General features: G+C 38.0%; 2 protein-coding genes across 4 annotated transcripts in view; one reads left to right on the forward strand and one right to left on the reverse strand.

The window, feature by feature from the left end:
* Positions 1-17,325, reverse strand: part of LOC137972113 (integrator complex subunit 1-like) — a 42,356-nt gene extending 25,031 nt beyond the window's left edge. The window contains exons 1-19 of one of the 2 annotated variants that reach the window (XM_068818942.1): positions 16,994-17,325; positions 16,390-16,422; positions 15,597-15,890; positions 14,870-15,066; positions 13,710-14,040; positions 12,968-13,055; positions 12,421-12,613; positions 10,055-10,200; positions 9,548-9,689; positions 8,739-8,776; positions 7,951-8,095; positions 7,469-7,577; positions 6,916-7,036; positions 5,917-5,994; positions 5,520-5,704; positions 3,878-3,974; positions 3,337-3,428; positions 1,539-1,599; positions 851-926 (exon numbers count right to left, since the gene is read on the reverse strand). In XM_068818942.1, the coding sequence (XP_068675043.1) occupies positions 851-926; positions 1,539-1,599; positions 3,337-3,428; positions 3,878-3,974; positions 5,520-5,704; positions 5,917-5,994; positions 6,916-7,036; positions 7,469-7,577; positions 7,951-8,095; positions 8,739-8,776; positions 9,548-9,689; positions 10,055-10,200; positions 12,421-12,613; positions 12,968-13,055; positions 13,710-14,040; positions 14,870-15,066; positions 15,597-15,890; positions 16,390-16,422; positions 16,994-17,042 (2,475 nt within the window). In that variant the 5' untranslated portion in view covers positions 17,043-17,325. The remainder of the gene's footprint in view (positions 1-850; positions 927-1,538; positions 1,600-3,336; positions 3,429-3,877; positions 3,975-5,519; positions 5,705-5,916; positions 5,995-6,915; positions 7,037-7,468; positions 7,578-7,950; positions 8,096-8,738; positions 8,777-9,547; positions 9,690-10,054; positions 10,201-12,420; positions 12,614-12,967; positions 13,056-13,709; positions 14,041-14,869; positions 15,067-15,596; positions 15,891-16,389; positions 16,423-16,993) is intronic. The other variant, XM_068818941.1, reaches the window with a different exon arrangement.
* Positions 17,272-25,774, forward strand: part of LOC137972114 (probable ATP-dependent RNA helicase DHX40) — a 19,566-nt gene continuing 11,063 nt past the window's right edge. Inside the window, exons 1-8 of one of the 2 annotated variants that reach the window (XM_068818943.1) lie at positions 17,273-17,676; positions 19,099-19,262; positions 19,536-19,775; positions 20,599-20,797; positions 21,104-21,203; positions 21,998-22,084; positions 22,684-22,755; positions 23,679-23,789. In XM_068818943.1, coding sequence (XP_068675044.1) covers positions 17,385-17,676; positions 19,099-19,262; positions 19,536-19,775; positions 20,599-20,797; positions 21,104-21,203; positions 21,998-22,084; positions 22,684-22,755; positions 23,679-23,789 — 1,265 coding nt within the window. In that variant the 5' untranslated portion in view covers positions 17,273-17,384. Of the gene's footprint in view, positions 17,677-19,098; positions 19,263-19,535; positions 19,776-20,598; positions 20,798-21,103; positions 21,204-21,997; positions 22,085-22,683; positions 22,756-23,678; positions 23,790-25,774 lie in introns of both variants that reach the window. The other variant, XM_068818944.1, reaches the window with a different exon arrangement.

Here is a 25,774-nt window from a genome sequence, read left to right on the forward strand (position 1 = left end):
GATAAACCCTTTTCTTTATTTCATTTTCCCAACGACACAGCACAACAGCGTCTTTACAATCTAACCCCTTTATTCAACAAGTGAAAGAATGCTTTACTTCAAATAACCATCAACCAACAGTCTTAACCCAATGACCAAGACAACATTTGTTTTAGCCTAAGCACTTCAAATAAATGCCAATCCCTTACGTGAATGTAGCTGGAATGCAGTGTCTGACACTTCAGACTAATCCCAACTCGCAGTTATTGAAGCTAACCATTTAAAAAGGGTGCTTAGACTTAAATACTGCTTATCAGTGCTAATCAAATGGGTGCTTAGACTTAAATACTGTTTATCAGCGATATTTGAAGACAGTATGCAGTATGTGGTCTGCAGTTGTCATACACCTCCTGGAATGCTGTTTCACATAAGACAGTGCATAACCCTAATCACTAACTTGAAAGCTTAACCCTGATTCCTAAAATGTGGGCAGTGTCCCTAACCTTACAAGAAAGCTAACCATTCAAAGTGGGTGCTTAGTGACCCAAAAGCTAAGCTGAGCATTTGACCATAATCACCAAAATTTGTTGGCCTTTGATAGCACCCAAGAGAAAAATTTTACCCAGTTTTTGAAAAATTTTCTTAGTTAAAAAAAATTACTTACTGGTATAGTTAAAAATATATTACCTAGTTATAATCACCTACTAGTTAGAAAAAACTAACTAGTTGAAAATAAAATCACCTAGTTAGAAAGAAAAAAACTTACAAGTTGAAAATAAAAACTAACTGAAAACAAAAATTAACTGCAACACATACAACCTTTGTAATCGTGCCAACCACTACCAACAAACAGCTTGAAAGTACTGAATACCTGAAGTTCTTGAGCAATAGTTTCCTCATTTTCTTCGCTTGTTACAGCTGCAGTTGGAGGCGGGAAAGTAAAATTACTGCAAGAAACCAAAGATCAAACTGACATGAAATGGCTTCATGATTGATGAGCCTCCACCACTATCTTTTGAATATATTTTTATAAAATAATTAGGATAGTACACGTACTCTAACTGGTCAATAGCTGTGTTTAGATGAGAGTATGTAAACACAGCTGTGACATCACACAAATTTTGGTAAAAGTGAACCAGACCTCCCATGTTTGGCTGTCGGTAACCTGTCGGCCGACATGATACTGACACATTACCGACAGCCGGCCGACAGTGTAGATGAAGCCAAGAATTAAGGTAACTCTTTGCAATTAATTTTTCCCTTTCGAGGTAGTTGCTGAAGCAATAAATAAGTAAGTGTTTGTGACCATTTCAGAACACAACTTACTGACACATTGCCGACAGGTCACCGATAGGTTATCAACAGATGGCCGACTGTTGGCCAAGTATTAGTCGACCGACACTTTCGTCTGCAACATAACATAAACTGTCAGCCTACAGTATCTTTTGGGAACTGTTCTTCACTTTTACCCAACCTGTGTTTCTTAGGGAAGAAAATAACCAATAATTATTTGCTGACACAATTCAAGATCAGGAGCTCATCACTGCCAAAAATCTTACTTGGTCATCAGCATTTCCATGAGGCACTTCAGCATTGGAAAGTTCTCCCAGCCTGAATGACCTGACAAATACATGTACACATACCAGCTCAATTCAATAGTAATAGTAATAGTAATAGTAATAGTAATAGTAATAGTAATAGTAATAGTAATAGTAATAGTAATAGTAATAGTAATAGTAATAGTAATAGTTACTGTAATAGTGATAGCAATATTATAATAATAACAACAACAACAACAACAACAAAAAACAATAATAATAATAATAATAATAATAATAATAATAATGGGCTGGCTTTGCAGAACAGACCCTTATAATAGTCTGATACAATGTGTGATGTTTATTGAGGAAGCCTCCTGATTTAATAGGTGCTAGTCACCAACTAAGGATCATGCCCAACCAATGGAATTATGTATGCAAGGCTGTAGTATAAAATGGCATTACATGTATTCTGTAATACGGGCACTTTGTTGTGTAAATGCCAGTCACTCTTTTCATGGGATGTGTGCCCACTCTGGCATACATGTAATGTAGCAATTTTGGCTAAAACACCTCATTGGCTCAATAATAATAATAATAGTGATATTACTACTCCAGGAATAAACCCATGTAACAGGCAGACCATCAAGAACTTATTAGGCTAGAGAAAAGCTACAAATATCTTGGCATCCTCCCAGCAGAAATCATCAAGCATAGTCAAGTAAAGAAGAACAAAATATGCAGAATACAAACTAATGAAACTACTAAAAATCTCAAAATCAAGCTTTATGGTGGGAACTCCATTGTGTCACAGGAGGAGCTGGACAATCTAGACCGTAAGACCAGGAAAATTGTCAAGAAGATGTCCCATTTAAAGTGCAAAGAATTCCTTTGCAAAACTTGTTTGTTGCCAGTCATCTAAAAAGGAGCACTAAACCCCAACAAAACAATAACTAAATCTCGTATTTGGACAGTGGTCCAGGAAAGGACAGGACAGGACAGGACACCGAAGTACCCTCAAAGGGAACCCATTTTTAGAGTGTTATCAAATATTAAATAAAAGGCCCATCTCATATTACATGTAAGCAAACACTCCTTTGTCAGAGCAGGTCAAGACCTGTGTTCGGGAAATGGAACGGGACAGCTGGTGATGACCAAACCTGAATACAAAGACATTTTCATTGTGGCCGATAGCATTGTATAAAGGCTGTTCATCATTGAAAACAGTTTTGATTCAAGCTACCCATTCCCAGCCCCTACCCACCACCTCTCCCACTATGTACACTTGTAGTTACCCTGTATTTCAGACTTGCAACCTTTTATTGGGTGAGTGAGTGGGGGTGCCCGGGGGGAGTGACTGCCAACAAGGCAAGAGCAAAGGAGAAGAGGACTACCAGTAATCTACTTTAAGCTAAAGTGGTGCACAAAATTCCCTTGGACAGTCACGCAAAGCATGTAATTTTAAATGATTTCACAATTTTACTACTTCCAAAAGCGGTGCCATATTTTAAGACTTGTTGGCAGTCACTCAGTCTGAAATAACTACAAGTGTATGTTTACAACATAGTGGGAGAGGTGGTGGTAGGGGCTTGGAATGGGTAGCTTGAATAATATTGTACAACTGTTTGCTTCAGGCATGTTTAAGGAGTCAAAAGTGCAAATGTGTCCCATGATTGTAGTCACTACTAAAAAAGGGTCTGGGGGTGAAAACAATAGCTGAAACCCAAGGACTACATGAGATTTTGTTTTAGTCATTGCCTCATGGTGTTTAGGAAGAACTTAAAGCAATTATAATAATAATTATTATTAATTATCTTACCAATTGTCACTGGATTGAGAGAAGCAACGATAGTCAGCAATATCCATCCCTTCCAATATAAATTTCCAATGGCTAATTTAGGAGCAGCATAGCTGTAAAACCAACAAGGTACATGTAAGAAATAACTGGATTGCTTTCTTTGTATTTTTTTTTTTTTTTTTGTGACGTACCCTGAGCGATTTTATCTGGACAATGAAAACTGATATTCGCATGTACTATTAATTTAACCCTTTGACGTCCAGACCGGCCTAAACCGGCCAGACTTAGTATTTTATTCTGTCTAATGCCAGACAATTTTACTCGTCAATGGGGAACCCCTGGGAGTCAATGGGTTAAAGCTTCTAGCATGTAAAGTTGTAAAAATTTAATACATGTAATGGACAACATTTTTGTCCTCCTCTTTTTGCCGTGACGTTCATGTCAGTTTCTCACATGTTAGTGTATAGGTTTAACTGCGAAGGATGAAACTAGGGGGTAACCAAAAGTTTTAAATCAACAATCTACTTCCCCATGCAGATACACAGTTTGCACAAGTACATACCCTGATGGAAGGATAATATCCTTGGGATGATGATAAGCACACAGATTAAGAACAGCATCCAAGAGTTCCAAACGACTAACAGAGAGAAATGGGTGGCCTGTGGTAGGAGAAATTAATTTACACAGTGATAATATCACAGTTTGCCGTTTACTACTGGCCACGATTATTGGAGGATATATAGCATGATATGAGGAAATGAGAAGATGAGGCCAAAAGACAGGGGTGGTAAACACCGTCAGAGATTTGCAAACTCTCTTCATATCATATAAATTCAATTGATATTGGAGAGTTAAACATGGGTAGATGCACTATATATCAGTGGGACTTTGTACACTTTCTGAAGTTTTAATGTTCTTCAATAAAGACCCATTGAGATATTTTCTTATACATTCAAGTCTCAGTCAGTGAGTGATGTTGGGGTTCACATTTCTTTCTTGGTTTAAAAATGTTTCAAACCAGTTCAATTTTGATTTTCTTTGGTCTAATATCCATTATGATAAATCATAATCTGGCTGGAACAAAGGAAAATCAAAAGTGATCCTGGTTTTAAAAAAAATTTGAAATCAGGAAAAAAGTTGAACCATAAGAGGGGCACTATCATGGAGCCCTATCACTATGAATCACTATTAAGATTGCTTTTTTTTTACAGATATCACATTATACTATCGCCTTACTGTATTATTAAAGTTACTCTCCTGTTGCTATAAGGTTTTGCTCTTTTAATTTTTTTAGTTCAATTTATGGTCCAGATATTTGTGCACTTGGGCCTTTCACTTGAACTACAAAAAATGAAGGCCACACATCACAGCATGGTTCTCATTGAAGTGTGGGTTATACACAAAGGATTAATTAAAAGTGATCCTCACACTTATCTGGCCAATTTAAGCAGTTGTCCCTTACTTATAGACACCTGAAAAATTAGGGGTGTAGGGATGGTGCAGTGGTGAGAGCACTCGCCTCCCACCAATGCGGCCCAGGTTCGATTCCTTGATTCGGTGTCATACAGGGGGTTGAGTTTGTTGGTTCTCTACTCTGCACCGAGAGGTTTTCTCCGGGTACTCCGGTTTCCCCTCTCCTCAAAAACCAACATTTGACTTGATTTGCGTTGATTGTTAATTTCACTTTACAGTATCCCCAATTAGTGCTCCAGCGCTAAATCGACTAGACACTTAAATAAAGTTCAGGACTTTCCTTGCAGCTTCAACGGGATTCGAACCCATGACCCCTGTGATGCCCGTCAAATGCTCTATCAACAAAGCTATGAAGCCACACAGTTGGGAGCAGGTCAATTTGTTGGGCTCATTTGTTCCCGTGAAAGGAATAACCAATGAAAGAAATGTATATTTGAAGTGTGGGTTATGGATGAACTGAACAGGCCAGGGAACACATACAAATTCAGTGACCTGCTCCCAACTGTGTGGCTTCATAGCTCAGTTGGTAGAGCACTGAAGCGGCATCGAAGAGACAGCATTCGCATCCCGTTGAAGTCACATGAATTTTCAAGTGTCTCTACTGCAAGTCAGAGACAATGATATTGTTTAAATTGTCCAGATATTAAAGTGTGAGGATCACTTCAATGGATCTCAATCTCGGCAACTAAGATGTGAGCCTGAAATGATGGAGACTTTCCAACAACACCAACCTGGCTGTGATGTCTGCATCCAAGCTGTTGGAACTTTGATTGCAGCCACTCTCCTGACCAGGGAATCTGCTATTTCAAGTGCCTCTGGTGGTGTGAGAGGCAGCTCATTGGAGATACCAATTATTATGGTTCTCATGAGAGTATCTTCTTGAAGTGGAACTTCACCCACAATGCTCGTTAACAGGCTGGCAGACAGACAAACAACACTGATGTTATATACGGTAATTATCTAATTTCAAAGATTATGAATGGGTATTCATGCCTTGCATGCATGATGTAATGTTTACAAACTAAGTATAACGTGACAGAGGAATAGCAATGGATTGTGTCACGCTCCATTTACTGCATTTTACACTGTTACTGTAAAACAGTACTTTATTAACATTAATTTCCTCACCTTCTGTCATTTTCTGGCGGCCAGTTGTCTTTACCAACATAAGTTTCCATAGGTTCAAGAAAAAGCACTTTGTGCATGCTAAAAGGAAATTTATACAATCATGTAGTGGTAATGACATCAAGCACAATGATCAAAACTAACATTAAAGGCATAGCAAAGGAAAGGGAACGAAAGGAACCTTCTTTATTAAAGTGTCTACATGTAGTCGTTCTAGCGCTGGAGTACTAATAGGGAACACTGTCAACCAAAATTAACAATTTTAAATGCAAATCAAGTCAAATGTTGGTTTTTGAGGGGAGGGGAAAACCAGAGTACCCGGAGAAAAACCTCTCAGTGCAGAGAAGAGAACCAACAAACTCAACTCACATATGACGTGAAGTCTGGAAATTGAACCTGGGCCACATTGAAGGGAGGAGAGTGCTCTCACCACTGTGCCATCCCTGCACCCCAGATAGTAACATTAATGTTACTAGAATGAAACAGGTCGTCATTTAAATTTTAGTCCATTCAGACTGCTAGTTTTTGACACAGTGCAGTTATGAATGGTTGTAATCTTTCCCACTTCTAGCTGTCCTCTAGTTTTGATGCTAGATCATTTCAAATTATTTCGTTTAAAGATTTTGTTACTGGAGAATAATAAGGCCTTCCTTTCAGGAAAGAAGTACGTTTGTAGAAGGTTAGGAATAATGATGCAAAAGTGTTACAGGTTTTCTCAAGTCAAAATGTCAGACAGGGAGCTTGACTTCAAGTTCTTCTGTCTTATTTCACTTAATAAGGTACTGCACACACACATTTTTCGCCTTCTTCCTTGAGTCTAACAGGCCTGATGAAGGTTGAACAGAGAAATGGCTGGATAGAACTACATGTAGTAAGCCCTAAATGGCCATCAAAACAATTTTTTTCCTGGAACTCAAATAATAGTCGAGAGAATAATTTACTAATGTTAATACTGTAGACGCAAAGATGACAAAAAGATGATGAAAGGTGATTCCATCTTACCAAGATAGGAACTCTTTTCCACTTGGATTAAACATTTTTGGAACAACAATATGAAGCCACCAGACAGCATCTCGGTGGATTGTTGACACAGATTTCTGAAAATCCCGAAGGGATGACATGTCTATAAAAAACCAAAAGCAGTGCTTTTAAAACCTGTGAACAGTGTGACAGCAGTTTGTTTGGTAATGAAAACGGATTTATATACCAAACAAATCACTTCAGTCTCATGGTGGCTAATACAATAAATTATCGCCTTATAATTACAGATAGACCATTAACACTAGGGCTCCCCTCACCACTCTTCACAAAGTGTGTGGGTTCTTTAACATGCATCCCACAGTATTGATCAACAGGAGGGGTTGTGAGACAGGGCCTACCATTATTTTATAGTCCTTATACAAGAAGACTTTTGAACCTTTTAACACTGGTTTTATGAAACTGGGCATGAGTTCATCTATTATGGAAGGAGCAAATGAGCTCCATGACAATGTTGTTGGGATGGATAATTTTGAAAACAAAACAAACAAACAAAAAACAGGATTAAAAAATAAACCTCTTTTTTCTCCTCTTGTGGATGCACTGAAGGCATCTTTGATGCTTGGTGTTACACTGAGTAGTGTTGCCATGGTAATTAGGTCAGCTAAGGACAACAGCAAACGCTCCTGTAAACAAGCCAACAAAGAAACATACATAAAATTATTATTAGTCACGCCAAAAACATTTGTAAAAATTACCCCAACCTTGTTTCCAGATTCTCTCTTCTCTTCTGCCTCATTGAGGACAAAGGAGGCAGAGAGGAGAGACCCTGGGAACAAGGTTGGAGTCCAGAGAGCTATGAATTTACTATAGTTAGAGCTAAATTTCATCTCATAATTATATGCATTGAGACCTCAGTTTAGTTTGCTACATGAAGTCTTCATTTTATATTTTACACGTAGAACAAGCAGGCTCCAGAATGCCAACTGCTAAATACTGAACAAAGACTTTAATTTAAAGTCAAGAATTTAAGGAGCGTGGCTCAGGAATGTTGCTAACCTTAATGGGAGCTTCTAAATCCCTGAACTGGCTTTCAGTTCTCTCCTTCATGAATCCACGACATAGTGCAACAAAATCCATATCATGCCGTAGTGCTCTGACAATCTCTCTCAAAAGAGCACGGGATGCACGCAGATAATCTTCCCTAAGAAAAAAATTAATAGAAATTGAAGAAGAAAAAATAATATTTTTGATAACCAAACTGGTAAGGAGCTTTCAAAATCAAATAATAAATGAACAATTACTGGCAAACTAATAGATATTAGCAACTGCATCAATGGTTGGGTGCCTGAGACATCCTGGAGCTTGCACTATTGGTAGCCAGCTCCAAGATGGAGACTGCAGATACAGGTAGATATTAAGCAAGCCCAGGAAATACGTCAATGAACAGGCAACTAAAAACAACATTTTAATGATCACATTTTTCTTTATTGGCCTGTGTGAAACTTTATATGTAAGCCTTTGACTGCATTTCTGAGCACTTACTTGAAACTCAGCCCTGGCCAGTAATAATTAAGCCACAAGGAATCTCCAGGGAACAAATTAAAGTTGATTACTTTTAAATTAATTCATAAAGATGTTGAGTGAACTTTTATCTGCTAAACTCTGGTTTAATTAGTTTAAATGTATGTGCTTGTAAATACTATATGGAAAAAGTAGGCAACATACAAGGAAGTCCCTGTAGGATTTACATGGTAATTAAGGCTTTAAGAACACAACCTTAGAGCACCATGGGGAGTCCTATCGCAGACCCACAAGTTCATGCAGAACACTTCCGCTGCACTTACTTGTTTGTCAACAAGTCTTGAAACACCATGGCAAGCAACTGCAAATAAACAATACCAAAATGTATTTAAAACAAATAAACAACACAGTCTTTCAATAAAACAATACATTGTATAGAAATGTCTAGGAATCAAGGAAATGGGCTCTTTTGGAGGCAAGGAAAATACCGTAAACACCCGCAGATAAGCTGCACCCTGAATTTAGTAGTTCATATTTTGGAAAACAAGTTTTCTGAAAGAAATCCAAAGAAATCCAAAGTGGAATTAGAAGTTTTCTTTATCCACTGTTCATCAAATGTACAATAACCTCACCATTAACATTGAAATGTTAGAGAGTGGAACGTTCGTAGCCTAGTAAGCAGGCGTTAGATAGGATGCAAAGATGGAAAACTGGATGCTCGAAGCAGCCTTTTTCAAAGGTTCCCGCAGATAAGCCACACCCCCGACTTCTAGCTAATTAGTGCTACGATTTTCGGAAAAAAGGTGCTTATTTGCTGGTGTTTACAGTATGCTAACTTTGATGTTCAAGTTGTCAAGTCAGCAACGTTTTTCCACCTGTGACATGTTTGGCAGCATGCCTTTCAGGGCAGATTTGTTCAGAGTCCAATAACTTTTTGCACTTACGGACAAAACTTATAATATCACATTGCGATGGTACATGTAGTCAACCCTTTTGCCCCTAGACCAGCCCCCACTGACTAGTAAATTGACCGTTTTAGCAGGGTTAAGCTTGATTGACACTAATCATGTATCAAACAATTTGCCCTGGGGTTACAAGTACAGTACATACTAGTTTTAAAAGTGGAACAAACCTTGGCTGCAGTTTCTTGATTGTTTTGGAACAATGTACTCAACAAAGCCATGTTGTTTGGATTCCGTGCATTCGACAGTTCGTTATAGATCACATGTTTTAGTATCGTCCCTAAATTTTCAGAGTGCTGGTTTGATAATTCCCTATAAAAAAGACAGAAAAAACAATATACAATTCCAGTCATAATACTATGACAATTAAATTAATTAATTTTATTTGGAAGGCTTCCAAAATATTATTATAAAATTATATTATCCAACTGAAGACATTAGGTGATTAAGGGGGAATTTAAGGGTGTTTCCATTCTGGTCACTTGTTTTTGATGATAAAATTTTATGCTACACTGTACAAGTGGATAATATTTGCAAATTAAATGTCTACAACCTCCTAAAATTTTATTTTCAAGACTAACGTGAACATCACCTGATGTGGCCATTTAAGGCATGCAATGAGAAATGAAACAACGTACTAAATAAAAAAAGGTAAACTTGTCTCGCACAAACCTTACCTGATACAAACAACATAGTGGTTGGCCAGAGGTTTAGTCTTGAGTCTCATTCTGATTAAATTGCTTATGACCTCAACATCTTCACTGCTGTGGCTGTTGCAGTTCAGAGCTAGAGACATGAGTAGCTCTTGTGCTGGTCGAGTTAGCTACAAGATAGAAACAAGTAATCACTCAATGAATGAAAGTAAATTTTTTATTTAAAATCTTGTTTAGAACAAAAACTTTTTTTTGTTTGTTTTGCACTGAAGGTAAATGTCTTGACGCTGAAAACAAAATGGTTATGGCAAGTTAAGAATCCGCTGCAACCAACGTGTGGACCAACAATCAACCATCAGTTAACTTTCGGTCAGCTGTCAGTGAGATTTAATTACTTCAACATGGCTTGATTCTCCTCTAAAATTCATACTCACAGGGAAACGAAATAAGGATTAAAAGGCAAAGAAAACTGGCTTGAAATCAGTTTGGTATAATTTCATTTCGAAATGCAATATATTATTATACATACCCAACAATAATGTGTGGCATAGTTGAAATGGTATTGGATTTCACCTTGCAGGTGCCTCAAGTTCAAAATTACTATCCTGAACACCACCTGGATTAACTATTATTTTTGTCTTTAAAGGCCCACAGATGGATTTTTTGCTCATTGCTAAGGAAGTGAAATCATTATGATACTTCCGGTAACTGACGTCATCATATCATGAGCTGACCAGAAAACCCACTCACCGACCAGGAAAATTTTATAATTGTTGTTTGCATTGGAGGTTTTTCCTCCCCCTTCCTCTCGTTCGTTCTCAGATCAACTGCGTATGCGTAAAAAAATGACTTCCAGTTTGAGAAAAAGCTAAATTTCCGGCAGTCTTTAAATTGAATTAATTTTTTTTTAATATGGCACGTTTCACCACCAAATACAGAATATTTAATATAGCTGAGCATTGATTTTTTCGAATCATCTCTTTTGAAAATGCAATAGGTATTTCAGTATTGTTTATCTCCATGCTTGGCTGGATGCAAAAACAAATACAAATTATCAAACCAGTGATTAAATACCCAAATTGTGTGGCACGTAGACAAATTTAGAGTTTTCTTTTATTGATCATGTGACCATGGTCGTGGCATGATGATGTCATATTTAGGGTCATTGGTTTACAAAAGTTGGAAACTGACCAAAATACTGCCAAATTCTCTGAAATTACTTGACCATTACATCCTTAGCAACGTACCCTAAAAAACACGTCAGTAGGCCCTTATAAATCCATTCACACCTCAAATGCCCTAGGGCGCCCCCCTCCCTCCCACCAATTGACAAGTAAAATTGTCTGGCGACTTTAAAGTGGTACTACGACCAAAAAAACAATTCTTTTTTTTCTTTGGATTTCAAAACTATGTTAACTAAACACTAACTGACCCAAGTTTTAAGTTCTGATTTGAAAAAGACACCTGTTTATTTTAACTGGAATTTTCTTATTTATTGGTCCGCCATTAGTAACTTTAAAATCTTGAAAGAGCTGGGTCGAGGAGAAAATGACGTCAAAGACTCACTAGTTTAAGAATGCAATGCGTGTGTACGCGGCCGAATTAATATGCAGCACGGGAGTTTCGGGCTTTCAGACTTTTAAACCCGTGTTTTGTATATGTAATAAATTGCGTTTACATGCTGAAATTGTAAGCTAGTGAGTAAATGACGTCATTTTCTCTAGATCCAACCTTCTGCGTTCCAATCGGCCAGTTTTGAACCTGAGTAATGGCGGACCGTGAAATCCAAAACTTACACTCAAAATAAACAGCCTTTGGATAAAACTCAAACCTCAAAATTTTGCCAGTTAGGTGCTAAGCAAACACGCTTTCAAAATCTGAAGAAAAAAAGGAAATGATTTTTTGATCATAGTACCACTTTAATAGACAGAGTTAAATCTATTTAGTGTCACTCTCAGAGGTCACTGGGTTAATGGGTTAATGGTTCAAAATTTGATCCCATCAATGATATTTTTTGATAAACAGCAACTTAATTGTTTCCCTCCAGATGAATTATAAATGTTGTTGAGATTATTATTTGAATCATTTACTTTCCAGAAACAGCCCTGCAAGTACTAAAAATATGTTATAAATGCTGTGAATTTAATGTTATTTTATTTTTAAAATAATTAAATTAGTGACATTTCAATGAGTCTTTAAAGCAAACAAAAAATATTAATGCTATCACTAATAATTTATGACACAATTTGTGTTTATAAATACTGAAAATTCGACACAATATGTGCCATCAGATAATAATGGTACATAGTTTGAAGATGATCAAACTTTTTTCATGGATAAAATAGACACAGTGCTGTTAGAGAGTCAAAGATGGCAAAACACTTTTATACCTTTGGGTTTTGCAGCCACATCTCCAACCTCTGTGATATCAGCAGCCTGATTTGACCGTAGCCACAGGTGACTGTTAACAGCTTCAACAAGTTGCGTGTAACACTGTCCAGTGTCTGCCGCCTTGTTAACTGGTCATGAACAAGTTCAAGAATGTATGTTTGGATGTTGTGTTCAACAGAAGCTGACATGAACCTTAAAGCAGAAATACATGAACAGATGAGAGACTCAAGTCTCATGTGGCAGTTTGGACATAATACAAGTAACAAGTCATCCAAAGTCATTCAAAGTCAAGAAAATAGTGGAGGAGTCTCTGGTACAATTAATATGGTTTCTACATGGCTTACAATGAATTATAGGGGTGCCAGTGTTGCAATCCTTGTGTGGGTGCCTCTATGGTAATGCTTATGGGGGTGCCTATGTTGCATTCCTTGTTTACAATAATTTTTGCATTATAGTACATAAATTTAAAAAAATAAGGTACTCCAGCCAGTGTTGTACTTTGGCCCATAGTATCCTTATTGAGTATCCTTAACACAGCTTTTACACCTTGATATGACTGGTATAGAGTCTTCTTCAAGTGAAGAGGAAGTCTCCATCTCTTCAACAACTTCGTCTTCATCCTTTACTGGAACAGCTAAAAAAAAAAAACATTTCACATCTTGAGCATAAAATTAGTACATTACGTATCTTAGAGCTCTGTGCATGCATCTACAAAATAATCATCTCACAAACCATAGTAATGCCAGTTGATAAATTTTAAGCAATGGAGAGCATGATCTGATCTGTTATAAAAATCGTGACCCTGTTGTTTCAAATAACCACATTTTTCTGTCTTGAACCTTAATGTGTATTTCTGCCAAAAAATTAGTAAATAATATTATTTTGTATGTGAGGCACTCACGATTAAGGAATTAAAAATCTAGAATAACAACATAGGACACGTAATAATTATGACAAACAAGTGGACCGAAAACCCCAAAATTTCCTTACATTTCCCTTTATAAATAAAGAATGAGATAAAATAATTTTTACAGGTGATACCAACATTATTAAATAAATATAATTTTGTTTCAGGTGTATTTTTTTAATTAACGTCCAAATCAGATAAAAAAAGTCCCGGGTGCAACATTTTTCAAAATTCAATTCTAGAACACATAAAACATTTCAGCCAACTATGAGCAAAACTGGTAATCTGCTTCAAAATTCCATTTCTAAAGCATAAGTATCTCTGAACTCATCCCCTAATTGTGAAATTAAAGGAATAATTTGCTTGGTCTCCAACCATTACCTTGGGTTCCACTGGATATGCCTGGTTCAGCTGCAGTTTGTTTACCACCAGGTTCACTTTGATGCTGTGCCAATGTACGGGGTACAACTTTTGTTCCAAAAGCAGTCCAGACATTCTCTACAAAGCTGCGACAGTATTCATTATCAACCCAGACCCTGTCTCCAAGAGCATCCTCGACATACACTTTAACAAATGACTCTGGCCAATCATCTTCCTCTTGGAATGCATAAAGCAGTATGTTACATGCCATCACTGGAACCAGGGAATTTGTTCCTTTGGTTGGCTTTATGTTCAATGCGCCACCCTCACGCTTCAGAATATTAGTGAGTGCCTTGTCAAAAAGTAGTAAAAATATTTATTACAACAGGTGAGACTGGATGGGTTCCAGGGGTTATTTTTATAGCAAGATTGACTCCCAGCTAAAGCACCCCTCAGGGTCTTGAAAAAAACAATCATAGAGAAGGTATTGTTGTCTCTGCAATGACCTTTGACTAGGATTTTTCATGGCTGTCCTTCTTAATTCATTAGGGAGCTTAATAAGCAATAACGACGGCGACTGCACTAACAAGAACGTCTCTCTCAAATATAAATTTGTGTTATTGGAATCACTTCATGACTATTTCAACCTTTTTAATATGACAAGGGTGTGGCAGTTCCTCAAAAATGACACTGGTCGGAACAGCAATTAATTTAGGGAAGAAAAGGAAAATTTATCCTTAAGTGCTAGCTGACGTACTTCACAAAACCTCAAATTTGGCTATTTCATGTTGTTGTTTTGCTGACGACGGCAAAGAAATGGACAAAAGTGAAAAACGCATGTGCAGAACATGCAAATTTAAGCTATTGTTTTTGCCACTAAACATGCAAATTTGTGACATTCTCGTTGCCGTCACCATTGTCTTTGCTTAAGCTCCCTACTGACACATCAAAATAATGCTCAAGGAAGCCCCCACATGACAAGTAAAATCATCTAGCATCAAAAAGAGTAAAATTTATTAAGACTCACTCCCAGGAGTCCAATGGGTTAATGAAGGGGACATTTGACTGCTTTGAGTTTTTGACTGCTTAAATAAGACTACAGAATGGAGGTTTCATTATAATTATTATATCCTCACCTGTCAAACTGGATTAATAGATCAAAAATATATTAGTAAGCTCACCTCGACCACTCTATTGGAAAAAAAAAGCTCTGGCTTGCCCTTTGCCAAATACAAGAGGTTCATGTACAGGACAGCATCTGGCTTAGCCTTGTTAGATTTGAGAGCTTTTATTGCTCCTAAAAGAAGAGCATCAACTCTTAACTTTTTCCCACTTGCTTCTGCATCTAACACTTGATCCTCAAGTTCTGATGGGATTACTGAAAGATCAGACAATAGTAAGAAGAATAATCATGACAACAGTCAGGACATTGATGATGGATCACCAATTCAGTTGAATGTCAATTTAACAAAGTTAACTGCCATGAGCTTAGCAAGCTTCTTTGGACGGCAATCACTCAGATCAGCCTCACAAAAAAACATGGTTGGATCTTTGTGTTCTTGAGCATATTGTAGCGATTGAGTCTCAGCAGTCCTGAGTGGTTTACAAGTTTCTGATGTTTTAAGTGTTCCCCCACTCTCTCTTTTTTCCTTCCACTGATCTAATCAGTGTTGGTGAGTGCCTGGAATGGAGGAGACTCATGCCTGGGTTGTGCAGGTTTACCTGAAATGGGGGTAGTATTCTAAGTGGGAGCGAGTGCGATGGTGAGCTGCGATTGACAAGGGAAGTAGTAGTTTTTCACTCCTGGCCAAAATACAATGAAGCAACCATTGCTCCCACAAGTTCAAATAAAAGAAATTATCCTGTAATATAATATCTTGCCAGCTACATGTATGCAGACTAACACACCTTCAATGGGCTGAACTTGACTATGTGATGATGACTGAGAACTAGTTCCAGATCTCTTCCCACTCTCGCCATCTCCAACCCGAAGGGAATGGGGAGGATAAGTAGGAGAGGAAAGCTTGGGTTTCTTTGCTGCACCCAGCGGTGTTAGTGGACTGGATGGCTCTCTTTTCCTGTCAGAATGTGAAGAGTTTCCTGGCTTTTTTGAAGCAAGAGGTTGCGGTGGTTTGAGTGGCTGTAGCGGCTTCAGAGGCTGAGGAGGTTTTAGTTCACTTTCAGAGGTCCTGCCTCTACTTCCTATGAAAAAACAGAATTGAACCAACAAACATTGTGAATTACTGAAAGTCATGAGTCGTCAGCCAAGTCGAGCACTTATTGTTATCCCCTAGACTGGCCACTGCTACTTGAATGGTGCTAACTCACTCCCTATATGAAATTTTCCCTAAATATGAAATTTTGTTGGTTTATGTTAATTAATATTGTTCAGTTGTATCACTTGTAATGGCAAGTTACTGCAGTTTTCATAATTCTGTAGAATCTTACAAGTGTACCTTCAAGCACCAAGCGCCAAACCGCGTTTTGGCGTCAAGTTCTAATGTATGAATGTACCCTGGGAACAAAAGATGCCGATTGGTGGCTTATGTCATGCATCCTTGATTTCATCATCTGTGGTTTGCGTCGGAAGTTGGATTGATGGAAGCCAAAACACAGTTTGGCTGTTGGCGCTTGAAGATGAATTCCACAGAATTATGATAATTGCAGTAAATAGTGCCTGAAAACACTTCTATGGACTTACCGAGTGCAATGAAGTCTCCAGGAGGAGGAAGACCTGTAGCAAATAGAACGTAAACGATAACTGGTGTCTGACACTTGCAGACTGTAGACTGCAGACCACGGAAGTCCTGCAGCTCGTATTTTTTACAGGTCACAGGTCATTGTTTTACCAATAAAGAAAGTATCCCAAACATTCATAAAAGCTAACCTAAAGCCTAATAACTTTTGTTTAGACTTAACCTTAATTAGGACAAAGGTTAGCTTTTTCGAATGTTTAGGATACTTACTGTATTAGCAAAACAATGACCTGTGACCTGTAAAAAATACCAGCTGGAAGTCTCGCAGACTACTGACTGTATAAATCTAGCTAAATCACAGTTATTGAAAGCTAAATGGATGAGCACTTTTATACTGTTTATCAGCGCTACTTGAAATGGGTGCTTAGACTTAAATCCTGTTTATCAGCACTACTTGTAGGCAGTCTGCAATTGTCATACAACTAACGATTACAGATCATAATTTATTGTTTCTTGATCCATGCTGGTTGGGATCTCTACTTAGAGCTATTCTTAAATTCCGGGCAAATAAGAAATATTATGATAATTTCCTAGTAGGCTTTTACTCACTCCAAGGGCCCGTCTTAGTCCTTCTTGGCCCTGGACCACCTTTGTTCATGTTCCTTCACTGGGCAATTACAAGTGATACCCAAGTGAAAACAGTACAGCATCTTCCGCCGCCATCTTGCTTTATCTCAAACTTGTTCCCAGGCTCTCCTTAAGAAATTTATATTTTACCACCCATTTTGCAGTCTCAATTTTTTTTGTTTATTTCCGTCTTTGTTTGTGAAACATTTGATCATCGTTAAGGCTTTAAACATTAACTTAAAAGTTTGCGATTAAGAGTTTGGCTCGAGCTGTCATCGTCAGCTTGTCCGGGGGCCGGGCAGCTTGTAAATTCCAGAGAAGTGTGTGGGACAGACTGTCACGTATACACAGTATCGTTGCGTTGTCACGTAAGATGGCGGACAACTCAAGTTCTAGACCTCGCCGTTCAAAGTCTTTAAAAGTCGACAAATTTGAGCTACCGATCAGTGATTACAAAAACAACTTGGTAAAAGCAGTGAAAGAAAATGATTTTTTAATTGTCATTGGTGAGACAGGAAGCGGAAAGACGACTCAACTTCCACAGTATCTATATAAAGCAAGTCACACTTCACATGGAAAACTGATAGGAGTGACGCAACCGAGACGGATTGCCGCTATCTCAGTTGCCTCACGCGTATCCGAAGAAATGAAATGTCCCTTAGGAGGTAAACTGTCTTGTTCTTTTAAGACGCCTTTTGTGTCCCAGGTTGATCACATCACTTGTCCTAACACAGCTGGTCATTGGTCAAAGTGCATGTACATAAATCTAAGCAAAAAAAAAGTACCAGGAAGGGAAATAATAATACCAGGACCACAATTGGGGTACGAGAGTTTTGACGCATGGGAGAGGTGCACTGGTGAAGGGTGCAGTAAAGGGATACCCCCTTGTACTGTTGGGGGTGTTGGGTTTAGCCTGAAATTTCAGCCGTCTCCTCCCTAACCCTTCCTAGGGAGGAGATGGCTGAAATTTCAGACTAGGTGTGGGGTCTCCCTTGGGATTTTAAACTTTGCAACCTTGGAGGTGCATTTTGGTACAGATTTAGGGGAAAACTTGACTATTTAATAGAGAAAGTCATCATTCTTTTATACATGTAATTTTGGGAAGAGTGTTATTCAAACCCAAGCATACAAAGAGAGAAAATCATTTCAAATTATTCATTGATACATTGTATTTAACTTATTGACTCCTGGCCTGCTCTCTATTGGTGAGTAAATTGTCTGGCTTTAGACAATCTTACTCCAAGGAGTCAACATTAATGGCAAAGTTATGACTTGAATGTGGATTAATCCATTTAAATAACCGCAGTACTTACCTTTTGTAATCATGACAAAAACCCATACCTTGGAGGTAAAAAGTACCTATTACAAATGTTGAAAGTAGCTGGTGAACTTCATGAAACATCAGGTCCTTTTGAAACAATGAGCCTTGGGCCTGAGCTGTATATATAAAGGACAGCATTTCGGCCTAAGGTTTGCATTCATCTGATCTCAACCTAGAGACACTGCTGTATGGGCAGTATACAAATCCTAAACCATAATCGGGTGTCTAAGACCCCTTTAGACCCTAAAACCCTGAAAACTTGAAAACTCAGAAACGAATAAAGTACCAGAAAAATCTCAACTTGGCTACCCCTAGGCCTAACTAGGCCTAAGCTGGTTTTTAGGCCTAGGTTTAGCCAAATTGAGATTTTTGGGGTACTTTATTCGTTTCCGAGTTTTCGGGGTCTTAAGGGTTTTAGGGTCTTTGTTTTCAAGACACCCACCATAATCATAACAATTTGCAGAGGTTGTAGGGACCTTTCAGTATTGGTCAGATCAATGCATGACCAACAAAAGAAACCTTCCAGGTCAACTAAGCTGGTTCTATTTCAAACGTCTGGCAGTGCCACAAGATTCTTTCTAAAATGTTTGACATGACAACGTGAAAGAGTGAACTCAACCAGCGATTAAGATGTCAGTTTCTGCTGACAAGATGATGGCAACTGGTTTGGTCATTCTCTTAAAATCACTGTTCATCTTATGATATGTACATTTCTGGGCATACCTTGAAAAAACCATGATAATAAAACATTTTTTTGTTCTAACAGCAACAGTGGGTTATCAGGTGAGGTTTGATGATTGTACCAGCGACAAGACTGTCATCAAATACATGACTGATGGCTGCCTGTTGAGAGAATTTCTTGATGATCCAGCACTTACCAAGTATAGTATCCTCATCCTGGATGAAGCTCATGAAAGAAGTTTGGACACTGTATGTTGTTATTAATAGCTTTCTTTTACTTTTTACATCTTGAATTATGACATGTGTCGATTCTATGTTTGTTGCAAATGGAGTCATCTATGGAGGTTTTGCACGGCAGCCATGTTGCATGGCAGGAACAATAGATTATTTTTTCTATGGGAACAAAATTATAGTTCTTTCTAATGCAAAACATTTTCATTGTTCCTGCCATGCAACATGGCTGTCGTGCAAAACCTCTATAGTATATATAGTATTTCAATATTGCCTAGTTTTTCCTTTCAGGACATACTGTTTGGTTTGGTAAGGAAGCTGTTTCAAAGTTCCAAAACTGAATCACACAGAGGCAATCAAGAGATGCCAAAGGTCATTATCATGTCTGCAACCTTGAATCATGAAAAATTCTCTGAATTCTTCAGTGATTGTCCAGTCTTTGAAATTCCTGGTCGCTGTTTTCCAGTCCAGAACATCTTTCTGGACTATGTTGGTGTTAAGGACTTGCAGACTCCCAGTTATCTCAAACGAGTAAGTAACATCAAAGCATTTTTATTAAAGAGCAAAGTCTCCCTCTCTCTTTCTTATCCCATAGCAAGAAAAGTATAAATCAATGCAGAATTTACAAACATATACCAAGGTATCTCAGACACACAGCTCTCAGGACAGCATTTTGAGCTGGGCTTGAAAATGAAAGATGCAAACAAATAAACAAAACAAAAATTTAATGTAAAAATAAAGTCCTGCAGTATTTTTAAATCAAATGACGTTAAAATGCAAGACTCTCTGACTGTTTTGGGCAAATCACAGCTATTACAAAAGCTTTCAGTGGTAGATCAGAAATCAATGGATGCAACAAAAATTTAACGGAAAAAAAATGGGCATGCACCCTAAACACAAATTGAATATAACCGTGCATCCATACAAGATCTATTAGATTTAAGAATTTTTTTTTTGGAAGGGGGGTATGGTTTTATATGGGATTTAGTTCCCCTCTACCATAACCCGTTTAATTCATGAACTGTCATTGCCATGGTTTTCATTATTTAACAAAGTTCTTATATAGAAAGAGGTGTTAAGTGTGGTGGTGTCTGGTATGTTGTTTTGAAAGCCCATAGATTCACTTTTCAAGCAAATTTTAGATGAATAATGATGAATACCGGTAATCCTCTCTAGATCATTAAAAGTAAAATGTCGCTACTGTAGGGATAACACTTTATTTTTTTGTCTCTTGATACCTGACCCTTAAGACCTTTTTCTGTTCTGATCTAAATTTCGTTTTTGCAGTAAAGCATTACACTACTGTGTTCATAATGATTTCATTTTGTAATTTTATTTCTCCTTTATTTTACAGGCAGTAGAGACAGTAATGAGGATTCATCTTGAGGAGCCACCAGGAGATGTTTTAGTGTTCTTGACTGGACAGGAGGAAATTGAACATGCATGTGACAGGTTGTTTGAGACTGCTGAGAATGTTGATTACACACATGACGTCCATTACAGTGAAGTAGAAGCAATGCTCATTTTACCTCTTTATGGATCCATGACAACAGGTTTGAAGAAACTTGGGGCATTGTCAAAAAGAATGTACAAGCTTTGTTTTTCATTTCATGGGTTTTTCTTTATTTAATGAACCTCTTTATAGTCACTGTGATGTACATGTTACAGGTTGAATTTTATTTCAAGTCAGAATTAGCTATAGGTTGGTTTTTTATTTCTTTGTGTCTGGTATTCGTTATGATCATAGACACCCCCCCCCCCCCCCACCCTTACAAAATATTTATGGAAAAGATGAAACCTCTATAGTCTGTGTAGTTATGCCAAAATCTCACTACAACAAATTATTACATGTTTTTCAGAATTACAGAGAAGAGTTTTTGATCCTTCCATTCCATCTGTGCGAAAAGTAGTTGTAGCAACAAACATTGCAGCCACATCACTCACCATTGAAGGAATTAGGTAAATAGATCATGTCATAATACGTTTTTAAAAGCTCCTTCCTTTAGCGGAGCTCAGCAATTGCAGAACACCATTGGTAAAGAAAGGTATCTGCTGACCAGTGTCACATGACCATATCGCAGGCTTAAGTTTAAAGCTCATCGAGGTCACCTTTTTTTTTTTAAGTTGACTGCTGACTAGGTACTGGGTTTTGATTGGATCGCAGGCTTAAGCCAGGTTAACTTATTGTAATGAATAAATAACCCGGGATCTCCGCTTTTAGGCTTGGGTAAATCTGTGTATTAAAACTTCTGGTTATTGCCTCATATTCATTTCTGGCCTTTTGGGCGCAAGGGAAGTAGTATCCAGAGAGCAATTGTGCTCACTGTAAATCACCAACATCCGGCTGCACTTCTCTGTCTTTTGTAAGTATTAAAATACATAGGTTTATGCCTTAAAAACATGATAGTACTTTCTAATAATTAATTTTGTAAGTATTTTATTTACATTAAAGCTACATGTAGGTCGTGTGTGATAGAAATTAAACTCAAGCATTAAAATATTGAACAACTCTTTGGACCCACTGAGCTTAAAATGGGATCTGTTAAAATGTATAGCCAATGAAAAATTACTTTATTGAATGTTTCACAGAGGTCATGCCTTTTAAAATGGAATTCTAAAGCTTTTTATTTCCAACATGCTAAGAAAATAACCTAAGGGAACTTACTAGGTAAAAAGGGAAAAATTATTTCCAAAACTGACATGCAAGTATTTAAAAGCTCATTTTAAGCGGCTTTGCTTGCCATGTTTTGCAGATTTGTCGTGGATAGTGGCTTTGTGAAGCAGTTATCTTACAATCCACGCACAGGACTAGATTCTCTCAATGTTGTGCTAATATCAAGGTTTGACTGATGTTGTTTCCTTGGAATTTTTTTTACCTTACATGCACACCGGTGGCTCAGGTGGTTGAGAATCGGGTTGTCTTGCAGGAGGTTGCCGGGTCGAACCCAACCTGATCAACCCGCAGGATCTTAAAATAACTGAGGAGAAGGTGCTGCCTTTGTAATGACATGAGTTCTGCAAGTGGTTAGACTTTCAAGTCTTGTTGGATAAGGACTATAAACCGTAGGCCCCATCTCACAAATATCTTTTATGTTCATAAGTTTCCTGTGGGGCATTAAAGAACCCACACACTATTTGAGAAGAGTAGGTGATGCAGTCCCCGGTGTTGTGGCTGTCCTGTTCTCTTCAGCAGAAGTGGCCGGCTTGGCACTGATGTCTCTAAAAAGGCTTATGGTGTATGTCAGGCCACCTAAGCAGAAACAGCCATAACTCAAAAAGGAACTTTACTGGAAAATGTAGATGCTTGTTTTTCATGTCTTTAAATTTTGGTGCAAACGTTCACTCATTTAAGGCCAGTGTCATAGTCATTTCTGGTGAACATTGTTAATCCTTTCAGTATCGTATATGCACTATGACTATAGAATCCTCTTTGTTTCAGGTCTGAAGCGATTCAAAGAGCAGGGAGGGCAGGAAGGACTATGGCTGGGAAGTGCTTTCGACTTTTCTCAAAGTATGTGACATCATTGATATACTTTTGTTTTTTGAGACTTCAAAGTTGTTTTATGTTTTTTTTTGTCAGCAACAAATTAAATACTTTTAATCATAGTATAGAGTTTTTCTATGCTCTTGCTTCTGAGACATCATTGCATCCAAAAAAAATTTAAAAATCGTTACCATAAATATAATAACAGTGCTGGAAATAACAGTCGATCATCGGACATTGTCCGACCACATTTTGAAAATGTCCAGCCAATGTCACGCTATGATCGGACACGATGACCGAACATCTCACTAGCACATCTTGAGTTATCTTCTTCAAGGTGTTGTCAGTCAATAAATAATGTCTGGTCCAATTTGTCAAATGCCTGACCAAAATGAAGATTTGAAAGGACATATGTCCTGTGAATTATTCCAGCGCTGAATAACAGATCTTGTTAGCCCTTCACGGTTATGAACCATCTGTGTTACCAAGCATTTATTTAAAGGGAACCTCCACAAGTCTTGCTACAGAATAACTGTAAACCGAAGGACACAATGTTTCAAAACAAATTTGTTTGAAATTTGTTTTAAAAAAGTGCTTATATCAGGACAACTGAACTTTAAAATGGCTTATTTTCACTTTCAAATTTTGCGGGCGCCGCCATCTTGAATAATTGTGACGTGTTACGGGTTTGAATAGGGCAACCGTAACACGTCACAAGTATTCAAGATGGCAGTTCCCGCGAAGTTTGAAAACAAAAGCAAGCGATTCTAGAACTTATTTATTTTAGTCTTTCTTTGAAAAAAGACATAGACAGATTTGACTGTAAAGTTTATTTCCTGTGATTTAAAGTTACTTTTTTGTAGAAGTGAAGGTTCCTTTTAAGCTTTTATCTTTGAGGAGGAGACCTAGCTATGCTAAAGAACAAATGAATGAATCATTTTCTATCATAGAGAGGTGTATGAGACAGTAATGATGGAAGAAACAGTCCCAGAAATACAGAGAACAAGCTTAACGCATGTTATACTTCACTTAAAATCTATGGGAATACACGATGTTTTAGGGTAAGAATATAATTCCATAAAACGGAAGGAAAAGTGCTTCAAATTAACATTGGTGGTGTCACGCGAATAAGGATCAACAGGTCTCCCTAAAAAATAAAGGCAGAACGCGTATCTGGGGGCTTTCCTGGTGTCTTGGATTGTCAAATGAAATACAAAGAACAAGAAATACAGTAGAGATGTCTGCTAGATTATTAATTATTATTTAGGTTAGAGAGATGGCAATGATTCTCGTTATTTTCACTCATAAATGTTTGCTCGTAAAGTGATCTTTCGTAAAGTTCGCGGGCCGACTCGTTCCGAAAATGCTCCACATGTGTTTTTGTGAGTCTACCGTGAACGGTGTGTGCCTTTACAGAATAAAGGACCATATTGGAGACCAGTGGACGTACTGGCTCGTTTGGCTGGGTAGTAGATGAAAGAACGAGTCAAACGAGCCGGCTTGTTAGTAGAGTCTCTTTAGATGCAGCCCTGAAATCTGTAGTTTTAGCCCAAATGGAGCCCTATACCCCATTTCCATTCAATGCCATCCACGTGTCCAACGGGCGTTACTAAACACAGGAACGGAACGGAACGGAACGGAACGGAATATACCGGAATAAACCGGAATATACCGGAATGAGGCTGAATGACACCGGAATGAAACGGAATGAACAATAATTGTACCGGAATATACCGAAACGAGCCGGAATGACACCGGAATGAGGCGGAATGACAGAAATAAAGCGGAATAAACAGGAATATGCCGAAACAAGGCGGAATGACTCTGGAATAAAACAGAATGACACCGGAATGAGACGGAATAACCGGAACGAGGTGGAACGAGGTGGAATGACAACAGAATAAGGCAGAATAAACCAGAAGGACACCAGAATCAAGCTGATTAGCGTGGACCGGAATGACAAGGAACAAAAAGTAATTTTTATCAGTCTAGGCAGTGGAAGAATAATTGTTGCAGAAGAGAGAGACTGACTGAAAAAAAAAAATACGTTAAAGGGGAAGTAACAAGTCTTGGAACGAGTCACAATATGTTCTCACAATTCTTCATGTAAATATATTATCAACGATCGATCTTTTTTCTGTGCTTCTGACTTCTTTCTTCAAACAAGGAAAAACTGCGTTCAGGTTCGATGGCATTATTGCCAACAATCGGGAAGAGAAAAAGAGTCTTCCGCCTGTTTGCGCGAATCTATTTCCGTATATCTCCATCACGTGTGGGTCGTGGGAAGCAGGCAAGCAGCAACGGTAATTAGTTTTTGGTTCGCTGAACTTGATTGTGATTGGTCAATAGACAACTGACCAGTCAGAATGAAGTAAAAATGTTCACGGGTTTTCTGACTCGCACAGTGAAAGCCGCTTCCGAGATCCATAGACAAAAACAATTAGAATAACATTCTGTTTCTCTTGCTACTGCATTTGTTCATGAAAAAATGTTACTTCCACAACAAATAGTTATTCATTCAGCGACAGATATACCTGTCAAATTTTTTTCGTAATCGAAGTGTTCCAAAGGTTACAAAAGGCAAAAACACATGCCATTCCCTTAGGGAATCACGTGACACAACAAAAGCTTACTGAAACAACCGAAAATCGGTCGGCGCTAACTAACACACGAACTTTTGGAATTTCCAGGTTCATTCATTCTCTCTCTCTTTTGCAACAATTATTCCTCCACAGTCTAGACTGATAAAAATTACTTTTTGTTCCTTGTCATTCCAGTCCATGCTAATCAGCTTGATTCTGGTGTCCTTCTGGTTTATTCTGCGTTATTCTGTTGTCATTCTGCCTCGTTCCGGTATATTCCGGTACCATTCTTGTTTATTCCGTCTCATTTCCGTGTCATTCTGTTTTATTCCAGAGTCATTCCGCCTTGTTCCGGCATGTTTATTCCGCTTTATTTGTGTCATTCCGCCTCATTCCGGTGTCATTCCGGCTCGTTTCGGTATATTCCGGTACCATTCTTGTTCATTCCGTTTCATTCCGGTGTC

Source organism: Montipora foliosa, chromosome 9 (genome assembly GCF_036669935.1).
Source record: "Montipora foliosa isolate CH-2021 chromosome 9, ASM3666993v2, whole genome shotgun sequence".
Classification (NCBI taxonomy): domain Eukaryota; kingdom Metazoa; phylum Cnidaria; class Anthozoa; order Scleractinia; family Acroporidae; genus Montipora; species Montipora foliosa.